Source organism: Camelina sativa, chromosome 17 (genome assembly GCF_000633955.1).
Source record: "Camelina sativa cultivar DH55 chromosome 17, Cs, whole genome shotgun sequence".
NCBI classification, from domain to species: Eukaryota; Viridiplantae; Streptophyta; class Magnoliopsida; order Brassicales; family Brassicaceae; genus Camelina; species Camelina sativa.
Window position 1 is genome coordinate 7,618,559 of NC_025701.1, and position 22,557 is coordinate 7,641,115.

Consider the following 22,557-nt stretch of genomic DNA (forward strand, 5'->3'; position numbering starts at 1 on the left):
TTTAGAAGTCATATGGAATTACTCTTCTTGTGACCATAGTATTTGATTCATTCTATGTTTTATGTTTCAGTTATCTTCACATAAATCAGGCCCAACGGTTACATTCAACTTGAAAAGACCTGATGGCTCTTGGTTTGGTTACTTGGAGGTGGAAAAGCTTGCTTCTTTATCTGGAATTCAGTTACGGGTATGTTTTGGAAACACAGTTTTATTCTCTTTGAATTCTTCCACCCCAAAGAAAAGAAGTTATGTAAGTAAGATTAGGGGCTTGCACTCGCTGGCAAGGGGTAATCTTGCATTAGGTCATTTGACGCTGATATTTCATCTTTCATTCTACTTCATTTTGGTGTAGACAGGATGTTTCTGCAATCCTGGCGCATGTGCAAAGTATCTCGACTTGTCTCATTCTGATCTATTGTCTAATGTAGAGGTATAATTGTTCATTTTTTTGCTGGCCCTGATTTTTTAGCAGATCTGGTATTATATAGTTGACCATGACTTCCTTTTAATTTAACCTAGGCTGGGCATGTTTGCTGGGATGATAATGATGTGATAAATGGAAAACCAACAGGGGCTGTTAGGGTTTCGTTTGGTTATATGTCAACCTTTGAAGAGGCCAAGGTATGTTTGTTCCTTTATTTAGTTTTTCCCCAAATCCATGTATCGGAAGTTGTCGTAAACAAAGCTCATTTTTGCCTTGCGGCCACCTAATTTAAAGTGTATACTTCATTCACAGAAATTTGTTGATTTCATCATAAGTTCATTTGTTTCACCTCCAAAGAAGATTGGGAATGGAAATGTCATCAGTGGAAGGTTTCCTCAACTTCCTTGTGACGGTACTTTCTTTAAAATCTTTTATGGTGCTTTGCTCCTAGTAACACTAGCTGTTGTTATTTAACTCTCTTGGAACATTATTCACTCACGTTGACATAAAATGGACTTGCATAATTGATTCCGCCACTCAGTCTCTGGGGGATGTGACCTTATCAAAAGTCACCATCTTCACATGCTTACCTTTCCGTAATTTTTGGTAATAGATGCTTCAGTTAGCCACACAAATAAAGTGTATGGAGCTTGTCGTTACTTCGTTTGATTTTTGGAAAACCACGAAACGTAACTTGCTAGTTGCTACATACTAAATATTCATAAAGCATATATGGCGTCTTAATTCTATGGATCTCCGCTTTTTGTTGATTTGCAGAACTTGAAAGTAAAGAATCTTTTCCAAGCCACTACCTTAAGTCAATTACTATATACCCAATCAAGTCATGTGCTGGATTTTCTGTGATGCGTTGGCCACTTTGCAGAACAGGTATTTCATTTAACTTGCTTGGTTACTCCAAATCGGTGCTGCTGTTTGTGCAGGTATTAGTGGTTGGGCTGATCTCTTTAGCATTTATGCATAACTTGTGTTTATTTTTTGAAACATAAAAGGCCTGCTGCATGATCGAGAATGGATGGTTCAGGGTCTGACAGGCGACATTCTTACCCAAAAGAAGGTAATAAAGCATCTTCTAGCTCGAATCTTTCTATGTACTTGTGACGAAATTTTTGATTTGGTTGGGAATGGCTTCTAGGTACCTGAGATGTCTCTTATAAGAACCTTTATCGACCTTGAGGAAGGGCTACTGTCTGTAGAATCTNTGTATGGCAGTGAAAATCTGAAGGTCAGTTCTTTCATGATTAAAAAGTAATCAGTTCATATATGTATATTTTTTAAAATGTCATCATTTACTTTAGAAGTCATATGGAATTACTCTTCTTGTGACCATAGTATTTGATTCATTCTATGTTTTATGTTTCAGTTATCTTCACATAAATCAGGCCCAACGGTTACATTCAACTTGAAAAGACCTGATGGCTCTTGGTTTGGTTACTTGGAGGTGGAAAAGCTTGCTTCTTTATCTGGAATTCAGTTACGGGTATGTTTTGGAAACACAGTTTTATTCTCTTTGAATTCTTCCACCCCAAAGAAAAGAAGTTATGTAAGTAAGATTAGGGGCTTGCACTCGCTGGCAAGGGGTAATCTTGCATTAGGTCATTTGACGCTGATATTTCATCTTTCATTCTACTTCATTTTGGTGTAGACAGGATGTTTCTGCAATCCTGGCGCATGTGCAAAGTATCTCGACTTGTCTCATTCTGATCTATTGTCTAATGTAGAGGTATAATTGTTCATTTTTTTGCTGGCCCTGATTTTTTAGCAGATCTGGTATTATATAGTTGACCATGACTTCCTTTTAATTTAACCTAGGCTGGGCATGTTTGCTGGGATGATAATGATGTGATAAATGGAAAACCAACAGGGGCTGTTAGGGTTTCGTTTGGTTATATGTCAACCTTTGAAGAGGCCAAGGTATGTTTGTTCCTTTATTTAGTTTTTCCCCAAATCCATGTATCGGAAGTTGTCGTAAACAAAGCTCATTTTTGCCTTGCGGCCACCTAATTTAAAGTGTATACTTCATTCACAGAAATTTGTTGATTTCATCATAAGTTCATTTGTTTCACCTCCAAAGAAGATTGGGAATGGAAATGTCATCAGTGGAAGGTTTCCTCAACTTCCTTGTGACGGTACTTTCTTTAAAATCTTTTATGGTGCTTTGCTCCTAGTAACACTAGCTGTTGTTATTTAACTCTCTTGGAACATTATTCACTCACGTTGACATAAAATGGACTTGCATAATTGATTCCGCCACTCAGTCTCTGGGGGATGTGACCTTATCAAAAGTCACCATCTTCACATGCTTACCTTTCCGTAATTTTTGGTAATAGATGCTTCAGTTAGCCACACAAATAAAGTGTATGGAGCTTGTCGTTACTTCGTTTGATTTTTGGAAAACCACGAAACGTAACTTGCTAGTTGCTACATACTAAATATTCATAAAGCATATATGGCGTCTTAATTCTATGGATCTCCGCTTTTTGTTGATTTGCAGAACTTGAAAGTAAAGAATCTTTTCCAAGCCACTACCTTAAGTCAATTACTATATACCCAATCAAGTCATGTGCTGGATTTTCTGTGATGCGTTGGCCACTTTGCAGAACAGGTATTTCATTTAACTTGCTTGGTTACTCCAAATCGGTGCTGCTGTTTGTGCAGGTATTAGTGGTTGGGCTGATCTCTTTAGCATTTATGCATAACTTGTGTTTATTTTTTGAAACATAAAAGGCCTGCTGCATGATCGAGAATGGATGGTTCAGGGTCTGACAGGCGACATTCTTACCCAAAAGAAGGTAATAAAGCATCTTCTAGCTCGAATCTTTCTATGTACTTGTGACGAAATTTTTGATTTGGTTGGGAATGGCTTCTAGGTACCTGAGATGTCTCTTATAAGAACCTTTATCGACCTTGAGGAAGGGCTACTGTCTGTAGAATCTTCTCGCTGCAAAGACAAGTTGCACATAAAAATCAAGTCTGATTCACATGCCAACATGTATGCATTGCTCCGTATCATGTGATGTCTTACATCAGCTGCTTGTAATATATTTGATTTTGTGTTGCAGACTTGAAAAGCTTAATGAGGAAACTAGAATCAATAGTTGGTTCACCAATGCCATTGGTCGACAATGCAAGTTGCTACGGTATTCTAGCTCTACTTCAAAACACTGCTTAAACAGAACCAAGACTCCTGGATTGTGCAGAGATTTGGAAAGCAATATCAACTTTGCTAATGAAGCTCAGTTCTTGTTAATTTCCGAGGAGAGTGTTGCCGACCTAAACAGAAGATTAGAAGCAAGTACGTTTCCATCACCTTTTTAATCTTACATCTTGTTCCTTTTCGCTTGATTAAAACTAATTTGGTTGCAGAAGACGAGGATTACAAACGGGCTCATGAGAAACTCAATCCACATAGATTCAGACCAAATCTAGTTATATCTGGAGGTGAACCATACGCAGAAGATAAATGGAGAACTATCAAGATAGGAGACAATCATTTCACAGTAAGTCCATGGATCCACATGTAATCATATGTATAAACGTCATGGTTCTCTGTTTTTTTTTTAAAGTTCATTTCTTTTGATGCAGTCGTTGGGCGGTTGTAACCGGTGCCAGATGATAAACATAAGTAACGAGGCTGGACTAGTGAAGAAATCCAATGAGCCCTTGACAACTTTAGCTTCATATAGGAGAGTAAAGGTTCAACATTCTGAAATCAATCTTTTCCATTAAAAAGGGTATTTGATCATTGTCTGTGAAGTAACACTTCTTGTTGTCTCATTGGATTCAGGGAAAGATCTTGTTTGGAACTCTTCTGAGATACGAGATTGATGAGAACACACAATGTTGGATTGGAGTTGGGGATGAAGTAAATCCAGATATTGAATAGGTTCAAGCTTACTATACATACAAACAAATGGAGAAGCATCAAGCATATGAGAAAAAGTCTGTATACTTCATCGATAATATAGAGAAGCATCCAGATATTGTATTTACTCTTTCAAGTTTGTAGAGAAAAAAAAAACAAATTCTCGATAATATAGCTCAGAGCCTCAGACACTAAAGTCTTGAGTATACCAAATACTGTAGTGAGAAAACCAAACATTATGTAATACTGTAATAGAAAAGGAATAATACAAAAGGTTACATTTTTACACATTTGAGAGACACTAAATTAGGTTTTTCTTTATCCGCTGCCTCCTCCGGCTGTGTTAGTGGTGAAAAAGGCTCTAAAAGTAAGAAAGACTCAGACTTTAGCTACTGAAACCCGCTCTAAGCTTATAGGATGATGAGGAGAGGTCGTGGTCGTGGTCGCGGCCGCGGCGGCGGAGGTGGTGGTATGGGCGGAGGGATAAATCGTAGATACCTGAGTCAAGTTATTGATTCATGCGGGAAGGATTTAACAACGGCGGAGGATATCGTTGATGATCTCCGTTCAAGGTACGGTAACTTTGCCCGGTTGACTCGGCAAGTGCTTCTGCTCAACGTAAGACAAATCCTTAATGCCAGAAACAACAAAGCCGAAGAGGACGATGATAACAACAATGGCGACGAGGAAGCTGCTACTGCTGTTAAAAGGAAGAAACTTTCGTCTTCTCCGTCTTCTTCTTCGACTTCGGAGGACGAGGACGCTGTTTACAGCGAGAAGCTGAGTCCGCCAAGGTTTGATTTGATCAATAACAGTCTACGAGATAACTATGCCAAGTTGAACAACTCTTCAAAGAAACCAACTGAGTCGCCTGTGAAACTTAATGTCGAAGTTGAGACTGTGACCAACAAAGGTAGAGGCAAGATGGCTACTATGGGGTTGAGAAAAGAGGCTAACGGCTCTGGTTCTGTAAGTGGAACTACTGGTAATGGTGATTTGGAACTTGTGGATGCTAAAGGTCCTACTTTTAAAGATTTTGGTGGGATAAAGAAAGTGTTGGATGAACTTGAGATGAATGTTTTGTTTCCGATTCTCAATCCTGAACCGTTTAAGAAAATAGGAGTTAAGCCACCAAGTGGGATTCTTTTTCATGGACCACCTGGTTGTGGAAAGACCAAGTTGGCTAATGCCATAGCCAATGAAGTTGGTGTTCCGTTTTATAAGATTTCAGCTACAGATGTGGTTTCTGGAGTCTCTGGTGCTTCTGAAGAGAGTATTAGAGAGCTCTTCTCTAAAGCATATAGGACTGCGCCTTCCATTGTGTTTATCGATGAGATTGATGCAATTGGATCAAAGAGGGAAAATCAGCAAAGGGAGATGGAGAAGCGGATTGTAACGCAATTATTGACTTGTATGGATGGACCTGATAACAAAGGTCCTGAGTCTAGTGCTGGATTTGTTCTCGTCATTGGAGCTACAAATAGGCCTGATGCTCTTGATCCTGCTTTGAGGAGAAGTGGACGATTTGAGTGTGAGATTGCTCTGAGTGTTCCAGATGAAGATGCAAGGGCTGAGATACTCTCGGTTGTAGCCCAAAAACTTAGACTAGAAGGGCCCTTTGACAAGAAAACTATAGCTCGTTTAACCCCGGGTTTTGTTGGAGCTGATTTGGAGGGTGTTGCTAACATGGCTGGCAGGATAGCCACAAAGAGAATCTTGGATTCAAGAAAATCTCAACTGTCTGCAAACGGTGAAGATGATAATTCTTGGCTAAGGCATCCCTGGCCAGAAGAAGAGTTGGACAAACTTTTTGTCAAAATGTCTGATTTCGAGGTATGTTAATTGCAGGGACGATATGAGTTTACTTTTCTGTGGTTACAAATTCTTGTTCTTTGGTTTCTGACTCTGTTATCTACCAGGAAGCAGTGAATCTAGTTCAGGCATCTTTAACAAGAGAAGGATTCTCTATCGTGCCTGATGTCAAGTGGGATGATGTTGGTGGACTTGAGCATCTGCGACTTGAATTCAACCGTTATATCGTCAGACCTATTAAAAAGCCTGATATTTATAAGGTACTAACACAAGTCACTTGGCACTGTTATATAGACAAGAATACTTGCTTGTCACCTGAGGTCTGAATGTGTGTCTTTGGATCTTTTTAGGCTTTTGGGGTAAGCTTAGAGACAGGATTTTTGCTTTATGGACCACCGGGATGTGGGAAGACATTGATTGCCAAGGCAGTTGCTAACGAGGCAGGAGCTAATTTCATGCACATCAAGGGTGCAGAACTTCTAAACAAGTACGTTGGAGAAAGCGAGCTTGCTATTCGGACATTGTTTCAGCGTGCCCGTACATGTTCGCCATGTGTAATCTTCTTTGACGAGGTGGATGCTTTGACAACAAGCCGTGGCAAAGAAGGTGCCTGGGTTGTTGAACGGCTATTGAACCAGTTTCTTGTTGAGCTGGACGGTGGGGAGAGACGTAATGTATACGTAGTGGGAGCTACAAACAGGCCAGATGTAATTGATCCAGCTTTCTTGAGACCTGGTAGGTTTGGGAATCTACTTTACGTACCCCTCCCTAACGCAGATGAGCGTGCTTCGATACTTAAAGCTATAACAAGGAAGAAGCCCATAGATGCTAGTGTTGATCTGGATGGTGTTGCAAAGATGAGATGTGAAGGTTTCAGCGGAGCTGATCTTGCTCACTTGGTGCAAAAGGCTACATTCTTGGCAGTGGAGGAAATAACAAGCACCTGTGAAGATGATGATGATGATGATGATGATGTTACAGATTTAACCAAGTGTACCATCAAGATGAGTCATTTCGAGCAAGCCTTGTCCTTAGTATCACCATCTGTGAACAAACAGCAACGAAGACACTACGAGGAACTCTCAAAAAAGCTCCAAGAAAGCATTGGAAGGAAAGCATAGGATGGAAAAGGAAGGATCATCTTTTGGACTACACTTGAACTCTAATACTCATTAATATGTCTGCAAAATCCCATTTGTCCGAGTACTCGTAACAATTATATATATTTGAAATTATATAAAGAAAGGTTTTGTTACAATGTTTTTATTTTATTTTGGCTTTGATAAATAATACAACAAAGGTTTTGGTATATTATTTTGTGTTGTATAGCCAAGATAATAATGCGAAAACGGCATCGTTTCTCTTAAAATAAATAAATAAATAAGACACGTGCTCTTACTTGTCCTTCGTCCTCTCCATATATTTTTACAGCGAGAATAATATTCTTGTGGAGCTCTTTAACCTTTGTTGCGAAGACTCCGACTCCGACTCCGACTCCGACTTAGGCTCAGGCTCGGAGGTGTTCAGTCTGATCTGCGATTCTCTTACCTTTGTGTTGTCCTTGCGTAATTGGTAGATCTCTTTGGGTGTTAGGCTCTCAATTTGATTTTACGTTCTGAGTTTTTCGATAATCTGATCGAATCTGGAAATCGTAGGATTAGATTATGAAGGAATCTGAATGTTTTATGGTTTTCTAACAGCTAGTTCCATCGATGACTACGATATTCTCTAGTTAGTTTCCACAAGTTCGAATTAGATAGAAAACGATTTGTTTTGTTTTTCATATGTAAAAGTTTCTTTCTTTCACTTGAATGAATGATCACTTCCTTTAATGGAATTGAAGATCTTCGTACGGCTTAATCCTATTTTTTATCTTGCGCTTTTCATTGTCTGATTCATATTTTTTCGTGTGTAGATTGTATAGTTCTGCTCAGATGGCAGTCCGCTACTGGACAGCCCTGTTTCTAGTGTTGCCATGCCTTTTCACCTTTTCTAATGCTAGTGCTGGAGATGCTGATCCAAGTTACAGGTATTGTAAAGTATTCACTTTCCTTAGGATTCATACATAGCTTATCTTACTTGCTTTGATAAATTAGAATTTGTGTTCAAGATAATCCTGTTTCTTTTAATTTAGTTTATAGCGTGAACTTGGTTTACTAGTAGCCAGGATGTTAGCAGCGTTTGACTCATGTACGTTATTAATATCTGGAAATTTCGTATCAGGTCATGTGTTTCAGAATGTGAGATTAGCGGTTGTGTTGGACAAGAGTGCTTTCCTCAGTGCAATTCTTCATCTAGTGGTGCTCCATGGTACATCCAGGAACCTCTGTATCTACAATGGAAACAATGGGGTTGTCAAGGTGATTGCCGTTATCAGTGTATGGTTAATAGAGAGGGAGAACGAGAAACTCTTGGTCAAGCCCCGGTCAAATACCATGGTAAATGGCCCTTCAAGCGTGTACTTGGGATTCAGGTTTGTTTATTTCTTCAGTCACTTCTGGATTTCTGGTTGTTTCCATAAATCAGATTGAGCTTGAATTTTGGCTATACTTTGTTCTTTGATAGGAGCCTGCTTCTGTTGCTTTCTCTGTGCTCAACCTAGCAATGCATTTCCATGGTTGGCTTTCCTTTTTCATCACGCTGTACTACAAATTGCCTTTGAAACAAGATAGGACAGCTTACTACGAATACGTTGGTTTGTGGCATATCTATGGTCTCCTATCTATGAACTCGTGGTTCTGGAGTGCTGTTTTCCACAGCAGGTAAATCATCTACACATTACTTTTTCATACACAATCTGCTTCATCTATCATATGATTTTCTGGTAATCCGTCCCCATGGTTCTCAGAGATGTTGACCTCACAGAGAGGTTGGACTACTCATCAGCAATAGCCGTTCTTGGATTCTCACTTATCTTAGCTATCTTAAGAACCTTTGATGTTCGGGTTGAGGCTGCCAGGGTCATGGTATCTGCTCCAATACTAGCTTTTGTTACCACCCACATACTATACATCAACTTCTACAAACTTGACTATGGTACGCTACAAACTCTTTCACCTATCTGAAACGGAGTCAATATTTTTTTTGGTGAACTTCACTGGTTTTGAATGTTGTTTACAGGTTGGAACATGATTGTGTGTGTGGCAATGGGAGTCTCTCAGCTTCTCCTATGGGCAAGATGGGCCGCTGTCTCGAGCCATCCATCTAATTGGAAACTTTGGGTGGTTGTGATTGCTGGAGGCTTAGCCATGCTTCTAGAGATATATGATTTTCCTCCATACGAAGGCTACTTTGATGCTCACTCGATCTGGCATGCCGCCACAGTTCCCCTTACCATTCTGTGGTGGAGCTTCATCAGAGACGATGCTGAGTTCAGGACTTCCAGTCTCCTCAAGAAATCTAAAACAAAGGCAAAGTGAGTCGCCAAATTTCACAAGGTTTTCAATTCGATTGCACGATTTCTCTTAGACCACATAAGCATTGGTAAAAAAAAAAAAAGGTGGAAATAGATTCAAATATCAAGAAGGCAAGAGTCTTTTGTTTTAAGCCAGCTGGTCTGGATTTAGTGACAGGTTTCTTCAGTTTTTTACAATGTTGTTTATACGTGAACTATTGAATTTGCTTTGAGCCTTTCCGAATTTTGCCTTTGCCTTATGTTTGGTCAATTGAGATTTTGATATCATTTGCTCATTCATACAAACTCATGCCAAAACCTTTTTGAAATCAGACTTTTGTCAATATTTTTGAGACAATCTTGTGATATATATGATTGTGTACAAAAGTTTGAATCTACAAAATAAGTTGCCAGATTTTTTTAAGCCCACCAATTTGAGTCTTCTCTTTCATCAATCCGCTATTTGAGATACGACCTGCATGGATCAAACGAGACATATAATGAGAAATGGCCCAACAAAACTATGTGTCAGATATAGAGACAAAGCTGAAGGATTTTACCTGAGTAATCAAAGGTTTAGCACAATCTTCCCACTCTGTAGCCCATCGACCTGAAGAACCAGTCTCCATTGCACCCGCTTTAAGCGACATTAGTGCATCACAGTTCCCAGGAAAACCCTTGAAGAGAATCTGTTCAGAAAAAAAGGACACTAGACCATTACTAGAGTAGATTAGGTGAAAAGTGTCTTTAAAAAAGAAAAGTTACTAACCAATAATTGATCTGCTAATTCCGATGAAGATGAAAACAAGAGTCCGTTCTTCCCATCCTTGACGAGTTCTTGAATGCTTCACAAAAGTTTAAGGTTTAAGTATTATAGTCTTTGTTCTTGAAAGTATTGAAAGTCACTGATTATTTACCATGAGTAGGAAACCGAGCAAACTGGGAGGCCACATCCAAACATATCAACAACCTAAAACGCCAAACACCCGTAACAAGTTGACACAATGGAAAAATAAATATAAGTCTTTACCTTATTAGCACATATGGGCTCTAACTATAATGGACTTACCTTCATGGGAAGGTCTAAACCTGATGACGAAGTGTGTAGGCAAACACCAAGATCTGCAGAACCTAAAAGCAATGGGTAATCTTCAGCTGCAAGCCACATTGTACGGAATGCCACATGTTTGAGGTTTAATCGTTTGATTTTCTCCTCGTACATCTCCTTTTCAGGTCCTTTACCTTCATGGACAGTATAGATAACTCATGATCAAAGACAAAACAGCAAAATTTTATTGTGTTCTAAACAAAAACGAAACCATCTTTACCTGTAATGATGAACAACAAATTGGGATAAAAGTGTTGCTCTTCTGAAATTTCAGCTGTATCACTTCCTTTTGATCTTGCAGCAACACGCCGATCATACATCACTGCAGCTTCCAATAGGATACCAAAATTTTCATCAGGGGTCCTGAAAATTTCATGTCTAGTATTCAATATCACGGAAGGCTGGTGCCAAAAGAGTGAAAGTGAACAAACAATGATGAGGTGTCCTCACCAGCTTGTACTGCTCACAACAAGAGCTGGTCTGTTTTGCTTCAGCGAGATGTCCGTATTGTTTTTGGTAGTAAAAAGGGTTTCATTAAGCTTTTGATTCTCCAACTCTAAATTTGAATTACAAGATTCGGCATCAGAACGAATGGAGAAGCTGAAAAGGAATCAAAACATGAACTTTTAAATTAAAGGGGATACCTGCACTGATGAAATCATACACGCCAATTGGATGGCAAAGATCTTTCTTCACTCGGCAAAACAACTAAAGAAGTAACAAAAATTTACATTACCCTCGATACAGTACTCTCTACCCAGAGTGAAAGTGACTGATATAAACAATATAGAAAGGAAGAAACAACCAGCTAACCTCGTGCCTTTCTTCAAGCAAAGCGGGGCGGAAAAACTCAGGAGGCTGATCATATAAAACCTTGGCACTGTTTCAGAACATTATTACATACTCAAATAACTTTCTTTACTTCAGACATGTTACAGGTTACAATCTATGAGCAATTTCATCTCACCTCACTCCCCAATTCTGATCCAGTTCATGTTGCATTGCTTTTGTCACACATAGCGAACCTGTTGCCATCTTTCCATAATGATTCTCAAACCTAAATCATCCTAATCTCATTATTTCACCCTTAGAGATAAAGAAGTTCCAGAGATAGTTTAAGCAACTGGTTGAAATACATACCAGCGGTATAAGGATACAAGCAAATTGTTTCTTCCTAAAGACAATGCCAACAACGTATATCCAAAATTATGCCAATCCACAACAAAAGCTGCACGTCTCCATGAGCTCGCCCACTTGACAGCAATTAGGGTTGGAACAGAAGGAGGATTCTGCAGAAAAAAACTACGTGTAACTTCTACAAATTCTGCAAGAAAATAGAATTTACTGGAAATTTTCAAAGTAAAAACGATAAATAGACATTTACCTGGACCAAGAAAATGTCAGGCGCTGGTACTTTTACGAAAAGAAACCAGAGAAGCATTGTAAACTGAATAAATGCCTTGAGCAAGAGAGTAACAGGATAAAGTATCTTCGGAAAGAGCTGAAGAAATCGAGGCTGCGCCTGTTTTAATCCCCCAAAAAAACAAGAAACAGATGATCATGAATCTACAGATTTTACTAGTAGCTAAGCTTATATAGAGGATTTGATCGTAGCAATACCATTGTATGGATGTGTATTGATGGGTGATTTAGAACAGCTTCATGGGGTATAGAACCTATTCATGAATGTTAAAATCATTTAAATAATGCATTCTGATTTACAAGAACACTAAACTTGAGTTAGGAATCCTTACCTCCATATGAAACAATGTCTACTTGAAATGATGCCTGCAGTTATTATGTGACAATCAGTGTATGGATGGATACATAAACTCAAGATCGAATCAACTGAGATGATTAGAAGAACTTGACCAAATGCAACGTTAAAATAAAAATGAGAATGAACCTGACGAGCAAGAGAAAGAGCGTGATATTGCATCCGAGGACTTCGACCAAGATCTCCAAGTACCACTACACAAGCCCTTCCTCTTTTCCCCATCGTCCTTAAAATATCATCACAGAGTTAACCATTAGTACTATGTCGAGCTCGAGCTCATAATCATGTGATTTTAGTCAGACTCCACTGATCCAAATTCTCAGAAAACAAGATCAAGCAATCGTTAAATCAAATCTTACCGGTTCTCCCAGATCCCGTCGATATTGCTCCGGGCAAAATTTTCCGATGAGGCGGAGGAGAAAGAGTTACATTAATGAAAAAAAACACAAAACATTGGGCCTAAAAAGGAATTAAGTTGGGCCATGAGTTACAAGCCCATGTATTATAATTCTTTCAAGGAACTAAAGAGTCACGTGTCTGTCACATGTTTTGATTATCTGACGGCGAAAGAAGAAGAAGTACTTCATATTCACGGCGAAGTCGCCATCGACGGCGAAGTTACGATTCGTTACTTAAATCACAGAGGAGGTCTCTGAGATTGTGTGACGCTAATGAATCGTAAGGATGATAATCAGTCTGGTAACTTCACTCATTTTCGATTTTTAATCTCATAAAAACATTAATACTCCTACGAGTTTGGCTTCTCAAAAAATTTGTGATTTGATTTTTGGGTCATTCAGGAGAAGTTGCTCGTACTGTGGTGGAATTTTTGGAAGTAGCCATCACAATGATTGTATCACTCAAAGGTTTTTACCCATCTGGTGAGTAAAGAGCAATGGATTGTGTTTTCATTTTGATTTTTGCATCCATTGATCATCTTGTGTGTTGTGAAGCGGCATTTGAGAGGCGGAGATATATGAATGTGGTGGTACAAAGAGCAAGACATCCTGAGCTACGCGACTATATCCACTCTGCTGCTTCTGGGCTACTTCCTTTTATTGAAAAGGTTTTAAGTCATATCAATTACAGTATTATCATAATAGAATATCACATGAACAGTGTTTGTTGTTTGCTCACTGAAACAGGGTCTTGTTGAGAGAGTAGCAGTTATATTTTTCAGTGAGGATAATGTTCCTGTGGAGAGATTTATCTTCAAGCTCACAATTAACACGTCTTGTGCTGGTTTAGTAGAAGAGAGTCAATTGGAGTTTGCGCTTAGGTCCTTCTTAATCAAGCTTTCCGTCTCAAAATCCCTTGTCAAGCCTCTTCCTCAAAGTATATATATGTTTATGTATACATTTCTAGCTCCACCCTTCTTTTTACTTTCTATTTGCCACAGTTTCTGTTCTTATAGCAATGTTTCCCACTCGAAAACAGATTGTAGATGGGATGTAACGGCTTATCTGAGGTCACTTCCTGAAGTGGGTTCAAGCAAAGAAGGAGAGGTATGGATTCCAACAGATNAGTTTCTGTTCTTATAGCAATGTTTCCCACTCGAAAACAGATTGTAGATGGGATGTAACGGCTTATCTGAGGTCACTTCCTGAAGTGGGTTCAAGCAAAGAAGGAGAGCTATGGATTCCAACAGATACAAAGCAGTGGCAGAAGCCACCAGTTATAACGCCTGTCAAGTCTTTGAACAGCGAGCCACTCTGTTTGCAGCTTTACTTGGAACACCCAAATTTCTCTGAACCACAACCTTGTCATGCCCCATGATGTCTCAGGAAATGCGCTCCACTGATGAGCCATAAGTCAGGTAACACATGAGCTTGGGGGCGCAGTTGGACCCAATTTCTGAAGCAAAGATGCATTATATAGTTTTGTATTATTTACTCCCATTTGTTTTTGCAGGGTGTGAAGGTGAAGGAGGGCCATGGTTGAATAAGGGCCATTGTTAACTAATTCCAAATATGCATTGAAACATGTTTGAGATTGTGAAGTCAAATGCATATTTGGCATTAATTAACGATGAAGATGAAGACTTCATTCTAAAGATATTTAAGTACACTGTATGTAATAATTCATATCATTTTATTATATAAATCTTAGTTTTCAAAGTTATTAATTCATATAATCGCGACATGTGTGAAGTATATCGATAATATTTTGACATATGTGAAAAGAAAATTTATTTAATAATTATAGAAAAATAAAAAAATCCTATAAATAAAAGGATTACAATTAATATTTTTGAAAGTATATAAAACTAAAAATAATCTATTATATCACTAATTCTAATAGAAAAGTTATATATTAAATTACTAATTTCAATAAAAAAATATGTGCAATTAATAAGGAAAATATTTGCAATTTAATTGCAATTATTATTTATTATAATCATATAGTAAAAAGAAATTTATACAGAAAAGTGTTTAAAGTATGAAAATATTTAATGTGTTAAAATTAGTGATTAACATAATGTAAGAAAAATAAGATAATAAAAATAAGAAATTAATGTAATTTTCTTAAATTGTTCAATCAGTAAATGATTTTATAGCGTATTCAATATTATTTTATTATATAAAATTTGGTTCTCAATTTAGTAACTTTTATGATCGCGACACGTGTCAATTTAACAATTCATGTTATTTTGTGTCCATTAGAAAGTAAGGTTATTCAGTGTCTTGAGGTAAAACAAAACAAAACAAAAATACATAAAATAAAGTGCGAAATAGAAGATTTTCATTCGTTTTATAAATTAATATTTGTTGCAACGTGCTGCACCACATGGAAGACAATTCCTTAGTAAATAACCAGCAGATTTCTCACCCTTGCACGTCAAATACTTGATCAAGAAGCTGCGTAGTATTAAACCATTAATAGAATTTTCAACAAAATAGTAATTACATTATATTAGTTATAATGAATATATACCTCTGGATACATGTATGTCATTATCAAAGAATGATTTCCTTTATGACCAACTTTTCTCGCAATTTTCCCAAAGCCATTGTCACCTCCCCATGTGGTTCCCCATTTACCTTGATACTCAAAGTAATGAACCCCATTTCTCGTATTATATAAACCGTATACATATATATATATATATTTGTCAACAACCGTGTGATATTTCTGTTAATTAAATATATGCTTAGTCTCTGTATAGAACATCTTGCAGAGTGCTCCATACATCTAAAAATATACAATGTTATGCAGCTCAAATTAGGATTATCGTCTTTGTCGTTTATTCAGTAGTAAATTTTGATCATCGTGGTTGTGATTAAGACAAAAATGTGGAAAGTCGAAGATAGAGAAGGTCCTATTTTGTTGGTGGTAGGAGGAACCTTTATAGTTGATGCTACTAATTTCTTCCGTTAAATTTAAAAATCTAATTTGTTGTGTATTTGATATATTCTATGACTGTCATATATAATCTTTAGTGAAGGAGCTATTCTTCGAGAAGACTGAATATATTACTTTAATACTTTTAAATGAACAACTCAAAATATCATTGCAAGATCTAATGGGAGATCCATACATAAAAGAAGATTAAAACATCCAACACTACAAAAGCCACAACGCTCATTTGGTCTCTGCTAAACATTGTATCTGTTATAAGAAAAGAGGGACAGACAGACGATAGAGATAAGGTTGTCGAAGAGAGCTACAAGAAGACTCAAAGCTTTTTTTTTTATAACACTTTTGCTACCTTTAAGTTTTGCGAGGTGGAGGTGGAGGTGGCGGCGGTGAACTGCTGCTGCTGCTGTTACTGCTGCTTCTTTTTCCTCTCAGTGGCCTAAGCATACCCAACAACAACAACAACATTTTCTTTGATGATTAGACAAAATCATTTACGGAATCTTTGAACCAAATTCTATCTGTCTTTGTAAGATCACAGTCTCATTAGCTAATCAGATCCTACATAAGCAAAAGTGTTATTTGCTACCATATCTTAAGCTTCAGTATCTAATTGCCCGGAGCTATCAACGTACGAACTCAAGATTTCAATATAGTGTAGATTTCAGATGTTTATGGTGTCTTTTTTTATCACGAACTAGAGTAACCTAGTCTCACTACACATAACTTAACAGTGGAGCTCTTTTACTAGTGCATGCCACAGACTAAGGTGTTCCCAGTTTAAGAAGAGGAGAGGACTAGTCTTAAGATAAAGAAAGTGTTTACCTTCTAGGGCTGCGGCTTCTTGAAACCTTCCTAGGAATCTGCAAGTTTTTATAATGCACACAGAATAGAGAATTAAAACACAAGGCACCAACAATTTTATAGCTAAAGAGGGATCTGCAACAGCCCCTTACCCTTCTGGGACTTGGTGAACTGGAGTAAGAAGATGACCTCCCTCGTCTCCCAGCTGGACCTCGTCCCCTGCTTACAATCAAAGACATAATTACACCACTAAGGACTGGACAATAGGATATTGGGGTATACTCATCAATTGTGCAAGCTCAAAAACATGTTATGAATCTTATATCATTATACTATCTTAGCTATTCCTCTGAAACAAAATACAATTCAGGAGACACCGAAGATAGCTTGGTAAAAATTTAAATGAGTTCAAACATACCTGCGGGGTGAGATGGACCTTGAACGAGAGCGACCAGGTCTACGAATTGGGGATCGGCTACGCCTGCGGATTGGGGATCTTCTGAGAGTAGGACTGCGTACTCTCCTTGCAGGTGACCTGAAACACGCCCAATACAAATTATATCTATATAAAACTGCACATTTCTCAAGATCTAATTTACTGAGTACTATAATCTCTAAAGCTGTAATTCCTATCAACCAATTACTACAGCCGTAATTAGGGTACCACATAGAATTACCTTCTCCTTAGAGGAAGAGGAGACCGTCTTCGAACAGGACTGCCACGAATCCTTCTAGGGGAACCCCTGTTGACAGATAAAAAAGGTGAGCTCTGGATTCTAGAAACATTACAAATATCATATGGTGCCACAGCTAACCTTGGAGGAGATCTATATCGTCTTGGAGGGGGAGAAGATGGAGAACGGCCTCTAGATGGCGATGCTGGCCTGCGTCTAGGTGGTGTATCACCACCACGACGGCGGATAGGAGATCCAGGCCTCCGGCGAGGGGGAGAATCAGGCAATCGCCTAGGTGATGCGCCTCTCCTCAGTGGAGGTGATCTCCTCCTTGGAGAAAGTACTGTTTTCCGTTGCGGAGATGCTAAGCACATATAAATCATAATCATTGACACAATACAAATCATTGACTACAACAATAACAAATAACGAATATATAAAACGTAGACTTACTATCTCTTGGGCGCCTGGGACCATCTTTCTCAATTTCAGCACTGGCATTATCAGATTTTGATGCATCTCTCTTTGGTGCACTTGAGACAGGTTTAGGGGGTGGAGATACTTTCCGACGAGGTGGTAGAGTGAAACTTGCTTTAACAACATTTCCATCAATTTGGCCCTGCATTAAGTAAATAAAAAAAAAGTTTGCATAAATCTTCTCAGCAAATATGTTAAGTACAGACATATAGCAGTTCGTATCTGGAAAGAGACGTACACCATCCATGAACAGCTGCGCTTTCTCAGCATCAGCTCTTGCCTTGAACTCAACATAGGCATGTCCTCTTGGAAGATTAACCTATTCAAAATGGAAAAGAATTATGAGCAACTTTCATAACAAGTGATACCAGTAAACAAAAGAGAGTAAAGAAATAGCAACTTACAGCTCGATCTATCGCAAGTTCCACATGTATAACTTCACCAAAGTTGCCTGAAAATTCAAAAAAAAAACAAGCCATTAATAACGTAAAGAGTTAAGACTTAACATCTTCCCCAAGCAAAACTAGTCATCCCAAATAAAGTAATCAATGGGTAATGAACTATATACTACTGATCAAAGTTGAGGCCTAAAGCACTGGTCTACTCGGTTATGGTGTAATAAAATCAGAACAAGCAGAGGAAACACAAAAGACCAATAAACATACCAAAAATTTCTTTCAGATGGCCTTCGTTCACATTCCTACTAAGAGAACCAATATGGAGAACAAGAGATTCTTGAGTTGGAGCAGCTTTCCTGAAACCAGAATTAGATTGTAATTTAAAGTCAGTTAAACTGAGCATCTGAAGAAAGCATGAATATGTGCACGAGACAGGAGTTTCGAGATTACTTAGAAGGTGAAGAGGCTCCTTTAGATTGTGGAGGAGGAGAGCGACCTCGCCTAGCAGGTCCAGCAGGACTGCAAGAAAGAAAAGGTTTATCAGAACATCAAGGTCACGATTAGATAATATTTAACCCAGAAAATTAGGTTAAATGCAAAAGCCTCCGTTCTTACAAACTTCTTCTTCCCCCCAACAAGGATGAAAGCCTAATTACAGGAATCAAATTGGAAATTGGAAAAAGTAAGGAAGAAACCCTAACCTTTTTCCACGGCGTGGAGGACTGCGACTCCCAGAACTGACGCTCCGGGAAGGAGATGAAGATGAAGAGAGCGATCTAGAACGGGAGCGGGAGCGCGAAAGAGACCTAGAGGGACTCGAACCAGAGCGGGAACGGGATCTGGAGCTGGAACGAGAAGAAGAGCCAGACAAGGAAGGGGAACGACGGCCACGACTTGGTTTCGCCATGGGGCGATATCGACGACGCTACAAGCGAAACCTTGCTTCAAAACCCTAGCGAGGATAAAAAAAAAAAAGATTAGACGAGAGAAGAAGGAGAGACTGTCAAATTTTTTTATTTTTATTTTTTATTTTGTGGTCCTTAACAAAATAATAATCCACGAGATGATACGTGGCAGGTTTTTATTTGCTTAATGTTGAATAAAGGAATTTTAGATGTTTTTGAGCATTTGTTAAAAAAATGTAAACCATAAAATTCCAAGTTTTTTTTTTTAAAAAACCCTATAAAAATTACTGCCAACTAACTAAATGGCTTACATACAAATACAATTGAAATTAATTAGATACCAATTTTTTTTTTTTTTTTTTTTTGTCAACAATTAGATACCACACTTCGTAGTTCCTAATAAAAAAGATTATGGTCGGTTTAATTATAGTTTTAATATTAATTTTTAATGAATAAAAAAAAAAAAAAGGAAGATGATGATATGTAAATATCGTTTTCAAGTTGATCTCCTTTTTAACATATAAAAAAAGCTGGCAACCGCCCAACCCCACACCACCTCCTCTTTTTCTCTCAAAATAAATAAAATAAAATCTTGTTTTTTCAATTTATCATTGCCTCCTCCTCCTCTTCCTCAATCACAAATAAAATTCTCCAATCTCGCTATCTTCTCAAATCATCTAGGGCTCTTCTTCTTCGTTTTCTTCTCGTCCCTGGAGCCTAACAAACTCCAGGAACCCACCCAATCTTGCCTCAAATCACAAAAAGTTCGATCGTGAACCGATCTTCCCAGTTCTGCTACATTAACGATTTAAGAATCGTAATTTTTGAAATTCGTTTGGGGATATTTCTGGTTTTATTTGTCGATCACGACTTGTTAAAGAACGCTAGTAGGGGTTTATAAAAGACTAACTGAAGATTTTGGATTGATGTGGGTAAAGCTATATTAGATTATGAACGGTCTTGGCTGTGGGAGTAGTATCGAACAAGCTTCCCAATCCATGGATCTTAAGCAGATTGGAGATAATTCTACAGGTTTTATTCTGTTTTCTCAAGTTTACTAATGCTCTTTTGAGTTAAGTCTGCTTTTGTTTGCTCTTCAATGGTTTACAAGTAGTTTCTAATATTGCTCTTCTCATGAATTTGGAAAATAAGATGATATGTTGATCCTACTGAATTCATTAATGCTTGTTAGAAACGGTGATTGATGGTTTCTTTGGTGCAGGTGTCTTTGATGCATCTCAGTATGCTTTTTTTGGTAACCATGTTGTTGAGGAGGTTGAGCTGGGTGGATTGGAAGACGAAGAAGAGGATTTACCCTTGCCTGGATTAGAAGATGATTTTGCCTTTGATAAGGAAGAGGTTTGTTCTAACACTATCTCTATCTTTTCCATGTCTTCCTTGTTGAGAGTTTTGTGGTGTTTTTTATATCTTGGATTCATTTGCTCTGGTGTCTCATAAGATTTTCCTCAATATATGCAGGCTGAAGTTTCTAGAACTCTTTTTGACGCTGATGATCTTGCTAGTACATTTTCAAAGGTCAGCTAACATATTCCTAGTGAATGGTCTTACTCTTGTGTCGTAGCTTTTTCTTTCCTTTTGCTCGATCCAGGAATGGTTAATTTATGCTTCAAACTGGAGAAAGTTTCATTTTTTAGCTTATAGTCTGAAGATTTTCTATTCTTTCTTGTTACAGTTGAATAGGACTCCTGAAAAATATAGGAGCACGGTACCCGTAGCTGGTAACGGTTCAAGACAGAGTGAGTTCTTATGCGCACTGATTTTTATCTCAAAACTCTTTACATTAGAATGGAAATTTGATTATCGNTGGAGATAATTCTACAGGTTTTATTCTGTTTTCTCAAGTTTACTAATGCTCTTTTGAGTTAAGTCTGCTTTTGTTTGCTCTTCAATGGTTTACAAGTAGTTTCTAATATTGCTCTTCTCATGAATTTGGAAAATAAGATGATATGTTGATCCTACTGAATTCATTAATGCTTGTTAGAAACGGTGATTGATGGTTTCTTTGGTGCAGGTGTCTTTGATGCATCTCAGTATGCTTTTTTTGGTAACCATGTTGTTGAGGAGGTTGAGCTGGGTGGATTGGAAGACGAAGAAGAGGATTTACCCTTGCCTGGATTAGAAGATGATTTTGCCTTTGATAAGGAAGAGGTTTGTTCTAACACTATCTCTATCTTTTCCATGTCTTCCTTGTTGAGAGTTTTGTGGTGTTTTTTATATCTTGGATTCATTTGCTCTGGTGTCTCATAAGATTTTCCTCAATATATGCAGGCTGAAGTTTCTAGAACTCTTTTTGACGCTGATGATCTTGCTAGTACATTTTCAAAGGTCAGCTAACATATTCCTAGTGAATGGTCTTACTCTTGTGTCGTAGCTTTTTCTTTCCTTTTGCTCGATCCAGGAATGGTTAATTTATGCTTCAAACTGGAGAAAGTTTCATTTTTTAGCTTATAGTCTGAAGATTTTCTATTCTTTCTTGTTACAGTTGAATAGGACTCCTGAAAAATATAGGAGCACGGTACCCGTAGCTGGTAACGGTTCAAGACAGAGTGAGTTCTTATGCGCACTGATTTTTATCTCAAAACTCTTTACATTAGAATGGAAATTTGATTATCGCATACTGTCTGTAGACCTTGTGTCAGGGTTTCTCTATGGTGAAATTTAAAATATTTATATTTTACCATATTATTGTATGTGTATGATCTATTTAGTTGTGTAAAATAGCTTACGGTTTATGGTGCGATATGTTCTTAGCCCATTCTCCTGACTCATTTTTAGTGTTTTTTGGGTATCATTTATGCTCTTTGTTTACATTTTACTGAGTCGGTTAATTTACCCTTTTATCATTCATCTTTTTCCCCAGATTATGTTGGTAATGGGTGGAACCATAGGGAGGAGTTGCCAAATTGGTATAACCTGCAAAGTTCAGACTCTGAGGCCATCCAAGATGACATAAGGTGGCCTTTTCCTACTCCAAATCTTGTTGAGCAAAGAAACCTGCATAGAGCAACATCATATCCTGAACCACAGCATCAACAGCCCCCATACCAGCATCAACAACAATTTTCCAGCGAACCGATTCTTGTGCCAGATCAGCATGTAGGCCCTCATATGGGATCGCCATTTCCAAGTTCTCATCCTCAGTTGGTTGGCATGCATCATGAATCACCGCAACTCACTGGAAACATGCCTCAACTGCGACCTTCTCTTCTCGTGAACAATCGCCCCTCCACTCAGTGGATGAATCGCCAAAATATGTTTCCTGGGGACAGTTCTGGGATCATGAACAATATGTTACCACAACAGCAGTTATCTCATCAAAACGGGTTGATGCCGCAACAGCAGAAGATACCTAAGATGCAGGTTCCTCAGAGTAGGTTACCACATCCGCTGCAGCCTCACAGGCATTTTCCAGGAATGCACCCTCAACCATTTAATTCCCACCTTTCTCGATCAGCGTCCTCGGGCAGTTATGATGCAATGCTTGGGTTTGGTGATCAGAGGGAAGCAAGACCAGGATCGGGTC

General features: G+C 38.2%; 7 protein-coding genes across 8 annotated transcripts in view; 5 read left to right on the forward strand and 2 right to left on the reverse strand.

The window, feature by feature from the left end:
* LOC104759250 (molybdenum cofactor sulfurase-like) overlaps window positions 1-4,595 on the forward strand; it is an 11,758-nt gene extending 7,163 nt beyond the window's left edge. Inside the window, exons 14-31 of the mRNA XM_010482198.1 lie at window positions 71-187; window positions 353-430; window positions 520-621; window positions 737-836; window positions 1,202-1,312; window positions 1,435-1,499; window positions 1,578-1,667; window positions 1,806-1,922; window positions 2,088-2,165; window positions 2,255-2,356; window positions 2,472-2,571; window positions 2,937-3,047; window positions 3,170-3,234; window positions 3,313-3,434; window positions 3,505-3,737; window positions 3,809-3,942; window positions 4,028-4,138; window positions 4,230-4,595. Of these exons, the coding sequence (XP_010480500.1) occupies window positions 71-187; window positions 353-430; window positions 520-621; window positions 737-836; window positions 1,202-1,312; window positions 1,435-1,499; window positions 1,578-1,667; window positions 1,806-1,922; window positions 2,088-2,165; window positions 2,255-2,356; window positions 2,472-2,571; window positions 2,937-3,047; window positions 3,170-3,234; window positions 3,313-3,434; window positions 3,505-3,737; window positions 3,809-3,942; window positions 4,028-4,138; window positions 4,230-4,328 (1,935 nt within the window). The 3' untranslated portion in view covers window positions 4,329-4,595. The remainder of the gene's footprint in view (window positions 1-70; window positions 188-352; window positions 431-519; window positions 622-736; window positions 837-1,201; window positions 1,313-1,434; window positions 1,500-1,577; window positions 1,668-1,805; window positions 1,923-2,087; window positions 2,166-2,254; window positions 2,357-2,471; window positions 2,572-2,936; window positions 3,048-3,169; window positions 3,235-3,312; window positions 3,435-3,504; window positions 3,738-3,808; window positions 3,943-4,027; window positions 4,139-4,229) is intronic.
* LOC104755975 (cell division control protein 48 homolog C-like) lies at window positions 4,615-7,381 on the forward strand. The gene is made up of 3 exons (XM_010478466.2): window positions 4,615-6,140; window positions 6,227-6,379; window positions 6,470-7,381. The coding sequence occupies exons 1-3, from the start codon at window positions 4,725-4,727 to the stop codon at window positions 7,238-7,240; spliced, it is 2,340 nt and encodes a 779-aa protein (XP_010476768.1). The 5' UTR covers window positions 4,615-4,724; the 3' UTR covers window positions 7,241-7,381.
* On the forward strand, window positions 7,528-9,759 carry LOC104755976 (post-GPI attachment to proteins factor 3). Of its 2 annotated transcripts, none has more exons than XM_010478467.2 (6): window positions 7,528-7,691; window positions 8,035-8,148; window positions 8,343-8,592; window positions 8,685-8,881; window positions 8,968-9,155; window positions 9,240-9,759. In XM_010478467.2, the coding sequence occupies exons 2-6, from the start codon at window positions 8,054-8,056 to the stop codon at window positions 9,536-9,538; spliced, it is 1,029 nt and encodes a 342-aa protein (XP_010476769.1). In that variant the 5' UTR covers window positions 7,528-7,691; window positions 8,035-8,053; the 3' UTR covers window positions 9,539-9,759. The 2 variants fall into 2 exon arrangements, with proteins under 2 accessions (XP_010476769.1, XP_010476770.1); XM_010478468.2 differs by having other exon boundaries at window positions 7,528-7,638.
* Window positions 9,816-12,843, reverse strand: LOC104755977 (UDP-glycosyltransferase TURAN). Its single transcript, XM_010478469.1, has 16 exons — window positions 12,758-12,843; window positions 12,528-12,624; window positions 12,376-12,409; window positions 12,242-12,297; window positions 12,006-12,143; window positions 11,762-11,910; window positions 11,589-11,678; window positions 11,435-11,501; window positions 11,266-11,329; window positions 11,072-11,177; window positions 10,842-10,984; window positions 10,583-10,755; window positions 10,431-10,483; window positions 10,283-10,358; window positions 10,074-10,202; window positions 9,816-9,988 (listed from the first exon to the last, which is right to left on the reverse strand). Exons 2-16 carry the CDS (start codon window positions 12,618-12,620, stop codon window positions 9,965-9,967), a joined length of 1,395 nt encoding a protein of 464 aa, XP_010476771.1. The 5' UTR covers window positions 12,621-12,624; window positions 12,758-12,843; the 3' UTR covers window positions 9,816-9,964.
* Window positions 12,935-14,527, forward strand: LOC104755979 (DNA polymerase zeta processivity subunit-like). The gene is made up of 6 exons (XM_010478470.2): window positions 12,935-13,097; window positions 13,199-13,279; window positions 13,352-13,464; window positions 13,544-13,733; window positions 13,963-14,214; window positions 14,310-14,527. The coding sequence occupies exons 1-5, from the start codon at window positions 13,070-13,072 to the stop codon at window positions 14,172-14,174; spliced, it is 624 nt and encodes a 207-aa protein (XP_010476772.1). The 5' UTR covers window positions 12,935-13,069; the 3' UTR covers window positions 14,175-14,214; window positions 14,310-14,527.
* LOC104755980 (serine/arginine-rich splicing factor SR45-like) lies at window positions 15,872-19,107 on the reverse strand. Its single transcript, XM_010478471.2, has 12 exons — window positions 18,810-19,107; window positions 18,559-18,627; window positions 18,376-18,464; window positions 18,115-18,161; window positions 17,949-18,029; window positions 17,687-17,852; window positions 17,375-17,597; window positions 17,237-17,302; window positions 16,978-17,094; window positions 16,712-16,778; window positions 16,581-16,618; window positions 15,872-16,194 (listed from the first exon to the last, which is right to left on the reverse strand). Exons 1-12 carry the CDS (start codon window positions 19,013-19,015, stop codon window positions 16,110-16,112), a joined length of 1,254 nt encoding a protein of 417 aa, XP_010476773.1. The 5' UTR covers window positions 19,016-19,107; the 3' UTR covers window positions 15,872-16,109.
* Window positions 19,588-22,557, forward strand: part of LOC104759251 — a 5,839-nt gene continuing 2,869 nt past the window's right edge. Inside the window, exons 1-5 of the mRNA XM_019238867.1 lie at window positions 19,588-20,045; window positions 20,236-20,372; window positions 20,493-20,549; window positions 20,707-20,770; window positions 21,895-22,519. Of these exons, the coding sequence (XP_019094412.1) occupies window positions 19,964-20,045; window positions 20,236-20,372; window positions 20,493-20,549; window positions 20,707-20,770; window positions 21,895-22,519 (965 nt within the window). The 5' untranslated portion in view covers window positions 19,588-19,963. The remainder of the gene's footprint in view (window positions 20,046-20,235; window positions 20,373-20,492; window positions 20,550-20,706; window positions 20,771-21,894; window positions 22,520-22,557) is intronic.

Bases quoted from the DNA above. Each gene is read 5' to 3' on its own strand.
- LOC104755975 (XM_010478466.2), top strand. From the start codon at position 4,725: ATGATGAGGAGAGGTCGTGGTCGTGGTCGCGGCCGCGGCGGCGGAGGT. The intron at 6,141-6,226 runs GTATGTTAATTG...GTTATCTACCAG, and splicing joins TCAAAATGTCTGATTTCGAG to GAAGCAGTGAATCTAGTTCA. The intron at 6,380-6,469 runs GTACTAACACAA...GGATCTTTTTAG, and splicing joins AAAAGCCTGATATTTATAAG to GCTTTTGGGGTAAGCTTAGA.
- LOC104755976 (XM_010478467.2), top strand. From the start codon at position 8,054: ATGGCAGTCCGCTACTGGACAGCCCTGTTTCTAGTGTTGCCATGCCTT. The intron at 8,149-8,342 runs GTATTGTAAAGT...ATTTCGTATCAG, and splicing joins GATGCTGATCCAAGTTACAG to GTCATGTGTTTCAGAATGTG. The intron at 8,882-8,967 runs GTAAATCATCTA...CATGGTTCTCAG, and splicing joins AGTGCTGTTTTCCACAGCAG to AGATGTTGACCTCACAGAGA.
- LOC104755977 (XM_010478469.1), bottom strand. From the start codon at position 12,620: ATGGGGAAAAGAGGAAGGGCTTGTGTAGTGGTACTTGGAGATCTTGGT. The intron at 12,298-12,375 runs GTAAGGATTCCT...ATTCATGAATAG, and splicing joins AGACATTGTTTCATATGGAG to GTTCTATACCCCATGAAGCT. The intron at 10,359-10,430 runs GTAAATAATCAG...ACTTTTGTGAAG, and splicing joins TGCTCGGTTTCCTACTCATG to CATTCAAGAACTCGTCAAGG.
- LOC104755979 (XM_010478470.2), top strand. From the start codon at position 13,070: ATGAATCGTAAGGATGATAATCAGTCTG. The intron at 13,098-13,198 runs GTAACTTCACTC...TGGGTCATTCAG, and splicing joins TAAGGATGATAATCAGTCTG to GAGAAGTTGCTCGTACTGTG. The intron at 13,280-13,351 runs GTGAGTAAAGAG...TGTGTTGTGAAG, and splicing joins CAAAGGTTTTTACCCATCTG to CGGCATTTGAGAGGCGGAGA.
- LOC104755980 (XM_010478471.2), bottom strand. From the start codon at position 19,015: ATGGCGAAACCAAGTCGTGGCCGTCGTTCCCCTTCCTTGTCTGGCTCT. The intron at 18,628-18,809 runs GTTAGGGTTTCT...TCTTTCTTGCAG, and splicing joins CCTCCACGCCGTGGAAAAAG to TCCTGCTGGACCTGCTAGGC. The intron at 17,853-17,948 runs GTACGTCTCTTT...TACTTAATGCAG, and splicing joins CGCAGCTGTTCATGGATGGT to GGCCAAATTGATGGAAATGT.